This window comes from Notothenia rossii (assembly GCF_949606895.1).
Source record: "Notothenia rossii genome assembly, chromosome: 4".
Classification (NCBI taxonomy): Eukaryota; Metazoa; Chordata; class Actinopteri; order Perciformes; family Nototheniidae; genus Notothenia; species Notothenia rossii.
The window spans coordinates 40,028,087-40,039,465 of NC_136902.1; the positions used below are offsets into that span (position 1 = coordinate 40,028,087).

General features: G+C 42.1%; 1 protein-coding gene and 1 long non-coding RNA gene across 2 annotated transcripts; both read right to left on the minus strand.

Moving 5' to 3' along the window:
• Nucleotides 1–333: 333 nt before the first annotated feature.
• Nucleotides 334–1,814, minus strand: LOC307036475. Its single transcript, XR_013807368.1, has 6 exons — nucleotides 1,632–1,814; nucleotides 1,334–1,465; nucleotides 1,138–1,247; nucleotides 929–1,050; nucleotides 709–783; nucleotides 334–413 (listed from the first exon to the last, which is right to left on the minus strand). It is a non-coding gene; the product is annotated as an uncharacterized lncRNA (long non-coding RNA).
• A 21-nt stretch (nucleotides 1,815–1,835) lies between these two features.
• LOC307036474 (zinc finger MYM-type protein 1-like) lies at nucleotides 1,836–10,346 on the minus strand. Its single transcript, XM_079676826.1, has 2 exons — nucleotides 5,283–10,346; nucleotides 1,836–4,506 (listed from the first exon to the last, which is right to left on the minus strand). The coding sequence occupies exons 1-2, from the start codon at nucleotides 5,454–5,456 to the stop codon at nucleotides 1,882–1,884; spliced, it is 2,799 nt and encodes a 932-aa protein (XP_079532952.1). The 5' UTR covers nucleotides 5,457–10,346; the 3' UTR covers nucleotides 1,836–1,881.
• Nucleotides 10,347–11,379: the final 1,033 nt, after the last annotated feature.

Sequence of the window (11,379 nt, forward strand, 5' to 3'; positions counted from 1 at the left end):
AAATCACAACAGAAGTTATGTCATGACTAGGGGTGGGACGAGACTAACGGGAAGAACCCTTATGCTACCCTTTCAGTTTTTTAGTCTGTGACTGTGAAAATCTTTGGTGTAAGCCCAGTATTAGTTAAAACCAGACTCGGACAATAATAACAAAAAAGTATCCTGACAAATAATCTAAATAGAAACATATTACAGCATTAGAGCTGAAACTCACTCACTCATTATGAAACCATAAATAGAGAATGAAAAAAATATATATATATATACTGTAGCTGTGTGAAAAGTCTAAGACATGGTTACAGGTCTGAATAGATATGCATTCTCTCGAATATACGTGTATGTGCACAAGTATGTATTGCTCTATACTTCCTCGTCCGCAGCCAGCCAGCTCCACTCCTCACCAAATTCGTGACCTGAAAGAAACAGCAAACAGAACTTGTACTCAGTATCTGTGTACTGACAAATATAAGTAGCCATGTAGCCTTTTTGTGACGTAGTGACACTTAGTCAACAAATGTATCTGTCATGAAGGATGACTTAAGTCTCAAAAGAGCCCTAAGGCCTACCTGCATAACTGTTAATTGAACTTAAAAGATATGCAGATGTTTGAAATTAAAACCATCAATATGAAAATCTTCAGCCAGGAAATAATCATAATCAAACCTTTTGTTTCAATCTGAGACAAAACAAGTTGCATAATAAACTCACAAAGTCAAGACGAAGCTCTCAGATATGATGGATGACTCAAGCATCATAGAAGAACTTCTAGCAGGTCAGGAAAACCTGTTTGACAGGAGATAATGGTAGCAGAGAATATAAAGAGACATTTATGAATTACCAATTGTCATTTTATCACACATATAGTATGTTTCTTCACATAAACCTTTAAACATAACCTTTAAACATACACATATTGCATTCCTCTCACCACATGAAATAAGCTCAGGAACCTAAAAGTGGCCCAGTGAATGATGGAGGAGACAAAGCAGGTCCTCAAAAGGGGACAGAGGGAAAACAACTCCTTAGGCTCTCATATATAGGGTGGTCCACCTAAAAGAGACATGGAAACATTATTAAGTCTCTCATCATCACAAATCAAGTATGAATTCATATAACATTATAAGACACATGACATACTCAACAAATCATAGACTTCTCAAAAAGTGGTGAAGTGGTAAGGGAGCGAATCCTTGAAAATGGACGGAGGGGGAACAACTCCTCAAGCTCTCACATGTCAAGTGGTCAACCTGAGAGGGAATCGGATACATTATTAAGTCTCTAATCATCACAAATTAAGTATGATTTCATAAAACATAAAAAATGATAAACTCACCATACTAGAGGAGACTCAACAGCCAAACTTTGGTGCAGTGAAGGTAGAGAGTGGAGGCAGAGAGAGAGCAAGTCCTCGAACATGGACGGAGGGGGAACAACTCCTCAAGCTCTCACATGTCAAGTGGTCAACCTGAGAGGGAATTGGATACATTATTAAGTCTGAAAAATAAATAAAATGTTTTCCTCTGTCCTGCACCTAGAGTTGAAAACTTTTGGGATGTGCGTTTCTTTCAAAACTTTTTTAAAATTATGAAGTATGAATTTATACAACATTAAAAAATACATGATAAACGTACCAAATTCTAACAGTGGTCCTAAATGAGAGAACAAGTCCACATATAGAACAGAGGGAGAACGACTCCTCAAATATATCAGAACAACCTGTAATGGAGAATAATTGATAATTTAGTGTACATGATCACACCATTAAGGATCAACACATAAGCACAATACAACTTCTGAAAAGCATCATTAAAATGACAAATAATGAATTACTACATCCATGATGTGTGATAATAACAATAATATTAAATATTTCTCGCCTTATCAGTGGAGCAGCTTTTTAAGCAGCTCACTCTTCTCTCCAAGTCTGTCTATCACAGAGTCAGAGTCCAAGGACATGAGGATGTCTTTCTCTGTGGCCATCAACATAAATGCCTCCAATTTATCAGATGAGAGGGTGCTTCTGAGTCTGTTTTTAATAAACTTCAAAATTGAAAATGTGCGCTCACAAGCCACCTGTGTGAGGGATAATGTAAGCAGGTATTTATAAGCAAGGCCTAGGACAGGGTATGCATCTGTTAGCATGTTGAAATGGCGAAGTATCTGGTAGCAGCACAGAGGGCATTCTTTGCCGGAGCAACAGCTTATGGGAGTTATCTCAACCTCTTCTGTGTTGTCCTCCTCACCACCTGATCCATCTTCTACTGTTCTTGCTTTGTACTCTGCCAATGGGGATAAATTCAGCCTGTTCCACTTGAGTGCAAAGCTTTTCAACTCAGCCTGCATATTTTCCTTGGTTGCCCTGCTGTCAAATCCTTGCAAGCACTTGCTTAAGTCTTGAAGGGCAGACTGGGGAAGAGCACTGGTGCAGAGCTGAGGGAAGTTTCTGGGATCCAGACATGCCAAGTCAGCATATAGATTGCCGTGTGTTAAAAAGCGCCTATGAATGGCTTCAATTGCTGTGTCCATGATCCGTTTATGCACATTCACCTCATAGGATTTTTCTGCATCATCCAGGGTCTCATCCTGAGCCATCTCTCCAGGCAAGACTTTCTTCATCCTCCTCCTCTTTTGTGGCAGTGTTGCCTCCACTTCAATGTCCGTGTCATCTCTCTCTTGGATTTCTGTGTTTGTCCAGTTGACAAATGTGTCTGCTGCTTTTTTTACAGATTCAAAATCTCTTCCCAAGCTTTTCAGCATATCCTGTGTCGATGCCACCATTCTGTGAGCAGAGAGGATGTCCAATCCTGCCGTCTGAAGGTATTTAGACAATGGAGAGGTATGTTCAAATATGCGGAGGAAGATTTGAGCCGTCAAGATCGTCTCATACTTGAGCAATGACTCTGCATATCCTCTGGCCATGACACGGATACATGTTTTCACTGTTGCCTGTTTCTGTATAGCTGATAATGTCAACAGCACATCAACGTACAGACCATCTTCCGGTTTTCCAAAGAAGCCAAACACCTTCTTCAGGGCCTCATGCTTGGCCCACCAGCGTGTCTCGCCAATAGGAGCAAGGCGTCTACGTCTCTTGTTTCGGCCTGACTCTTCCCACACATTCATCCTTTTATATGACTCTTTGATGAATACCGCAATGCCATTGAGGAGCGCAAACAGGGACCCACTCTCAATAACAATCTGGGTTGTGTTTGCAAGCACCAGATTTAGTACATGTGCGTAGCACCATACATGCACCTGGTTTGGAGATTGTGCAGACAATAGTGAGGAGAATCCTTTGTATTGGCCTTGCATGTTTGATGCCCCATCAGTCGCATTTCCAATGCACATGGTCTTGCTGAGGCCCATTTTGTCCAGAACTTCTGACAGCATGTTGACAAAGGCCTGTCCAGTGGATGAACTGCACTTCAGCACTGCAACAAGCCTCTCAGGAACAACATCACTAACATACCTCATAATTATAGAGCATTGATCCTGAGAGGTGATGTCCTGTGTTGTGTCCAGCTGCACTGAAAACATTCCTGCTTTCTTGATATCACTGGAGATGTTTTTTTTAATCAGATGGTGAATTGCATCTATCATTGAGTTGACTGTGGTTTTGGAGAGTACAGTTACAAGGGAGCCTCTGCCTCTCGTGCCACCAGACAAATGCAACTTTTTGCTGTTCTCAATGCAGCTGTCCAGGTGCTCTTTTAAACAGAAATCATACTTCCCCAGTAGAAGTATGAGTTCCAAGAAATTACCATGATCAACTGTGTGGTCTTCCAGAGTATATGCTGCCTCATTTTCTGACCTCCTGTATGCAAGCCCCCTCTTCCCAAGAACCTTGATGACATCTATGATGCGCTCCAAAACCTGCCGTCTCTTTCTGACCTGCTCTCTGTGCGCCGACATCTGACTGCCACCAAACACACTGCTGATATCAGCACTGGTGGATTTCAAGAGGTAAGCTTCAGCACAGTTTCTGTGTCCACTGCTTCTCTCATGCTCCTCTGTGCGCTGGTGTATATGCCTCCAATCTGACATTCCACTGATGAACAGACTGCTATCAGTTCTCTTACCGAATGCCATGCAGATGAAACAATACAGCATGTGACACTCTGGACAGTATGTCAGCCATCTTCTAATGGTGCCGTCTCTGCTACAGAACACTTTCTGCACCACTGGATTGCTACTTTTTTGCTGAGGATGGTAATTTAAAAATGACTGGAGATTTCTCTGATCAGGTTGTGAAAACAAATCTGTTATTTGACTGGCACACTCATAGCTCTCAACAGCTGTTTCCCTCTCAGGTGATCCTGTATTTGGGCTGACACACTCCTCACTCTCTCCAGCCTTTTCCCTCTCAGGTGATCCTGTCTTTGGGCTGACATACTCCTCACTCTCTACAGCCTTTTCCCTCTCAGGTGGTGCAGTCTTTGGGCTGCCTGAATTGGTCTGGCTCTCTCCCTGAACTGACCAGCTGGACTTGCCCTGAACCTGTCTGGGCTGGACATAGGGAAAGCATTTATCATTAGATGGGGAAATAACTCAAAACTACAGTATACTGTACAAGATAAAAGATTAGTTCATATTGAACGAAACGTTCGCGAGCGTAACAACACTAGTGGCTTTGCCATGTTTTCATTATGACACTTAGTGTTTTCCAATGCAAAAAAGTCAGATCTTTGTGACAATACCTGAAAATGCTCAAGACAGCACTATACACAGCCATTTGAAAACTACAGTAAAAGTAACACATTTACAAAGAAATTAAAGTTACACACAAATTATGAAATAGTTATCACCTCAGTAAACAATAAATTAATTGAAAGATTACAATAAATTCAATGGCAAATATTGCAAATTAATCTAATTATTTCCTATAGGTTTATTTATATTTTTTGCTAAAATTCAAAGTATCTCATCTGTATTTACAATACAGCTTGATTCTGCAGCTTCATCTCTACTTACAGCTCGTTGGTCCATGTGAACGTTTACTGTTGCTATGGCTACAAGAAACCGCTGACGTTAGCAGCTCTTAGCTAGCCTAGCTAAATCATCTGAACAATAAAAACCCATAATATCACAATTCGGCATATTTAAACAAAATCAACCACAACTACCAACATTCACAGCCCTTCAACTCTGGGCTAATATGTTGTCACAAGTAGGACTATGTAGTTAATTAGGTCACATCACATTCAATGTAAAAATGTTTTCTACTTTTTTTTTGGACATGTCTCAAAAATGTAGCCTAGCCAGCCCAGGCTAACGTTACTTACGATGTATGCCTCCACTCGCTCATCTCCCGGCGCAGAAGCACCTGCTGGGGCGGTGACCACGGCACCAAATAGGTCCGTCAATTTAGAATATTTAGCAGCCTCCACCTCCAGAGACTTCAGCTTTTTAAGTCGCAGTTTTTCAGCGCCACCCGGGCGTTTCTTCTGCTTATCCATTTTCAGCTCAGCAGCAGGCAGCCCGTCCCGCGACTCCCACCCATGCCATGAGGTCCCGCCCCACCCTGGTTTGTGTTGTGATTGACAGCACTGTCAGGGCTCTCTGAGTTTATCAGCGCATGATTGATTGACAATGACAAACAATAGACCAATAATATGTGTCGATGCTGGCAACACACTGCTAGCCCTCTGTAGCCAATTGGCCGGCCCAATTGGAGGGAATTTAGAGGAAAAAAAACGAAAAGAAAATAAAAACATTGCGGACCGGCCCACATTGGGTCAACGGCCCACCGGGACGATGCCCGGTATGTCAGATGGCCAGTCCACCCCTGGCCACATCTCTAAAAACGGGGCTGCAACGGATCTGATACAGACTGATCCAGATTTAAATTATTTTCTACGTCACAGAAGTGGTGCTCCGCTTAGTGGTCAATTCTCCACCTATCAGGGGAATGAGGGATTGGGCCACCGCCGCCCATTGCCGCTCGAAAGTGCTGGAGACGCTGTAGTACATATGCCAGGCCTGTAAGTGGCGCTGTAGTCTGCCACAAAAGCAGCGAATAAGACTTCCCGTGCATGGTTGCCATGGTTGCCCTTCTGTTTATTCTCCGCTGTGGCTCTTTTCTCCTTCCCCGAGCGTTGTCGCTTGCCGGCGGGGGGGGGGGGCTGAAACTCGACCAACAACCAATCACATGAATCTCCCGCCCCGGACACACAAGCACGCGGTTTGATTGGCTAGAGGTTATACTGGCATATGATTCGATTGGCTGACGCTTCCGCTGAAGCTTCAAAAGTTGAACATTGCTCAACTTTTGCGAGCAACACGAGCAAATCTACGCTTCGCTCCCACAATGCAATTCGGCGAAACGTGACGTCACCCCATTCAAAGTGAATGGGCAGAAGCGTTGAAGCTTCAACGCACGCCGCTGTGTGGACAGGCCATTATTCATTGCAATCCCTCCCTCGCTGTAATTTCTCTCCAGTTAGTCCACCAGCAGATGACAAACACCCACCTCTCCGCCTCTTCCAAGGGACCAGGGGACCGTGCGGCAGTTTCAGTTCGATTTTTTTTCGTCGGTCAACATCTCCGTTAATGTTTAAATCTTCCGGACAAAATTAGAAAAGTGCCGGTCAAAGGTCTTCTTTGTTATTTATTGAGCTTTAAAACAAATGAATAATGACTCTATATAATCATATATAAGAATAAAACACGGAGGACGGAGATCTCTTTTTCTCCCCCTCTTCTCCCCACTGCAGCCCAGCAGCTGATCTCAAAGCACGCTCCCCTCTCCTGCAGGGCGGCTGGAGCTCACAGAATCAGCCCCCTGCAAAAACAGGGCTGGAAAGAGAATATAAAGCAAAATGAGGCATGGCTAAAATGCAGGATCTGTTTGGTATTTTGAAAAAAAAACTATATTTATATACTTTATATAGGTATGGCCCTACAATATATTGTTCAAATATAGCATGATAGGTCACCTTTAATCAACCTACTCTGATGAACATACTGTACCCTACTTGCCCAGCACTAAACACAGTGCGTGTCTGCATTTGGTATAATGCATACTGTAATTATCTGTACTAGTAAAGCTATCTTCATGTAAAGTTTATCCACAATTATATCTGCCAAACAAAGTGAAAGAAAGACATGGGCGGTTCTGGTGGGCCTAAAGGAGACTCTATGATAATCAAATTTTGATAGTGTTGCAGCAAAGACTCAGTTGTAACTTCAGCCGAGGTTGCTGTAATGCAGCGTTTTGGACCCGCCGGAGCGGTACCGGCGCAGCGGCGCTGTGAAAGTCCACGGCCCACCTATGCCAGAGCCAGCGGCCCACCGAAGGCAGCAGCCCACCACCGGCAGCGGCCCACCGGGAAAAGTCCCGAATCTCCCGATGGCCAATCCGAGCCTGCTCACACACACACAACTGAAACCAAAATCATTTAAAGACATATGTAAAAATCTCTCATACACACATGTGAAACGCTCTCACACACACACACACACACACACACACACACACACACACACACACACACACACACACACACACACACACACACACACACACACACACACACACACACACACACACCATGTATACATCACTTCAGGGGACATTACATTGACTTACATGCATTTCCTGGAGACTTATTCTAACCTTAACCATAACCAACCCATGCCTAACCCTTACCCTAATCCTAATCCTAACCATTACCCTAACCCTAATCCTAAACCTAACCAAGTCTTCACCCTAAAATTAATGATTCCCCTCATGGGGACCTCCAATTTGTCCCCATAAGGGTGGCGAGTCCCCACACGTGACTGTGTAAACAGATTTAGGTCCCCACTAGTATAGTAATGCTAGGCCGCACACACACACACACACACACACACACACACACACACACACACACACACACACACAGACACACACACACACACACACACACACACACACACACACACACACACACACACACACACACACACACACACACACACACACACACAAACACAAACAGCGTTGCAGTCGGGATGAAAAGCAATGTGGACGGCATCTCACCACTTCATAAGGAGTTTAACCGTGACACTTTTCGAAATCCCGTTTGTGTCCCCCCACTTTACAAATAGGCCTATGTTTATTATTATTTTTTAACGCAAGCTGTCATCGCCACGGAGGAGCACACAGCCTCTGTGAGCGAGCGAGCGGGACAGAGAGAGAGAGAGCGAGAAAGAGAGAGCACACCTTTAACTATTTAATATAGCCTAGTAAAGTAAGAAATCATTCCAATGTGTACTATAGGACAGTAAAAACAAAAGAAAACAGTTTAAAAGGGGAGTGATTAGTAAAATATGCATAAATAAAAAGAAAGAATGCTAACTAGGTAACAGAAGATAAGAATAAACAAGTTGAAATGATTTGTTATTGGTTGTGATCATATTCTAAAGATGTTTGGATTATTGAAAGTGTACAGCTCCCTTTCATATGAGTGTTGAGAGCTGTATCCATACATTCATTTTGTGCTCAAAGTGCACCAGATTGATGCTTTTCACTTCAATATTTAAAAACAAATCTTCCCGGGGGTGCATGCCCCCGGACCCCCTAGACTAGAGGATGTGAGGTCCACCCCCATATAAAGCAGGTTAAAATAATTGCATACATGTTCTTTTAGTAAACACTGAAAACGGGTCCCACAGACCCAAACAGCACACAAAGGTTAAAGGTAAGCATATAATAATGTTAAAATGTGATAAATATATACACTGCAAAAAACAAAATAAGAGGAGTGAAAGTAGCTCACAACTTGTTTTATTTTTTGAAAGCAGCTCTCATCCTAAAAAAGGTTGGAGACACCTGTTATATCAACTTGACCACTGGTTATAGAACGATACATTTGACAATGTTGAGCTTGGCCTACCATTTTATTGGAGCGATGAGATGAAAAGGCCCACCTGTTCAACGTGGGGAATGACAGAAAAGGTTTGAGAACCACTGCTGTAATGTGTTTTTAATATTTTAATTTAATAAAACAAATTCTCTACAAACAGATTCAAATCATGTTTTTTTATGGGTTTTTGTAGAAATGTTACTCCATGTGCCAAAGGAGAGGTAATGTTTACCGGTTCACAGAAAAACAACTGGTCAAGACTTGTTGGAAGGGTTGCACATGGGCAAAGGAGAACCAATAACATTTTGGAACAGACACAAGTAATCTTACAGTATTACGCAAGATGGGTCGTTTGGGCTGTATTCGTTTGGATTCTCAAAAATCGAAATCATTATTTAATGACAACGAAAATTCACAACGACAGCTGTCAACATGTTTAAATCCAGCAATACAATTCAAAATGTATTTTGTAAAGTCTATTTTGTATCAACTCTTGCAGAACAAATGCTCTCCTACTTGCCTACAGCTTGAGCTATGATGATTGAGAGAATGGGATAAATGTACAATCAAATCAATATGGGAGGGGCAAACCTCAATTAAAAAAAATGTTGGTAGTAAATTAAACACTTATAAATATTTTGCTTTCAATTAATTATATTAAGAGCAATTTTTCAGTTTTGAGGTTTCTGAAGGATCTCACATAGTCAATTTCATAAACAAATAATAACATATAAACTAGCTGCATGCCATGTTAGTGGAACACATTAATGTACCTCACTTCTATGTTCAGCTTGTTATGTATGCATGTCTCCACTTAGAGGTGCTATTGTATTTCAATTGGTATGAAAGTAAGTAAGTTTGACTCATTATGCATTCAGTGATCATTTAGTGTACCGCTCTCAATGTTCATCAAGTCATAGAATAGTGTCTCAACATCCGACATGGTAAACAAGTTTTCGAAACACTTACAAAAAGCAGTTGCAGCCTTCCACCAATGGTCCTGCAGGAAATCAGAAATCAGAATCAGAAATGTTCCCAAAGCGGGGAAAATTACACCAAAGGGAAAGTGCAGATAATAATGAAACTATAACATGAGTAGACATATTAACATATTAAATAAAGAGACAGCACGCGTTTGAAAAACCTTTCAAATTAAATAAGACAAAATAGGTAAAAGCATTATAAAAGCGAGCTTATGGGCGTAACGGATTACTGGAACAAAAAGACTGTATTCCCTTTTAGTTAAAAAGAAAAAACAGATTACTGTTGCATTTCCAAAACCAACACATTCTCATTCCCAACTCGTCACATATTGACGGTCGGTCTGGGCCCCTTCACGTCACCTCATTACGCACTGGGTACCAGGGGCGTTTCCTGGACCTGGAAACATTAGGGGCTTAGCCCATAGTGGCGGCGCCAGAGATGTACTTTTGTGGGTGCTGTGGGGTAGCTTGACGTTTCATAGAGGGTGCTCAAACATGTAGGGTTTCCCAATAATGTACCGGGCGCCACAGTGGAATGTTCTACTGCAACAATCCCCACACACATACACAGTGTCCCCGCGACTGTTACAATGAAGGCTTGATCATCAGCTCACGGCATATAGGTGTAAGCAGGGGTAAAGTGTTATTTTTATAAGTGGGGGGCGGACCTAACATCCTCGAGGGGGGTCCGTGGGCATGCTTCCCCAGGAATATATATTTTTTAAATATTGAAGTTAAATGCATCAATTTTGTGCACTTTGAGAGCAAAATTAATGAATAGTTTTACTTTTGGTACTTTAACTATATTTTGATAATACTTTTCTAATTTTACTTGAGAAACATTTTGAATGCAGGACTTTTATTTGTTTGATTAATAAACACAAGTTGGAGTCCGTCTGGACCGAGGGTCGGAGCAGCTCATTTGCTTTAGAGAATATTATACCTGGAAGTAAGTATTCTCTCTGCTTCGCTTGACAAACCCTGTGATAGTCCTCAAGCTCTGTGATTGGAGAGTATGCTCCGAGGGTTACGCCGAGCGTCGAACCGCACTTGAAATGGGATGGAACCACGGCAGACTGTCCAAAACTGGATTTGAACGGGTGCACCCCGTCTCCCCCTCCCCCACTCCGTCCCAGGAACTAAACATGCTGGCTATTGTGTTTCGCAACATGTTCTCTATCTATGGCACGTCTCTACTGGGAGTTGTAGTTTTAAAAGACGTTTTCGGATTTCCCATAATAAGAAGATGCCAGTATTAAACTGTGTACATCCCTGGAGGTTTAGGGGATGGGAAACACTCAAATTTAAAACATATAATTAATGAATGGGTGAAAATTGCTTGTGCCCATAATGGGCAGCATTAATATATACCCACATGCCAGCTAAGGTCAGAAGAGCTTTATTTAACAGCTGGTCTTATGTCTGTGACCCCTCCTGTTGTTAATTGATAAGCCTGAAACATGCACTTGTCAAGGTTCAGAGGCACATTTTGCAAATATGGCAGTAGCCATCGATCATCTTAAGATAAGATATACTTTATTGATCCCAAG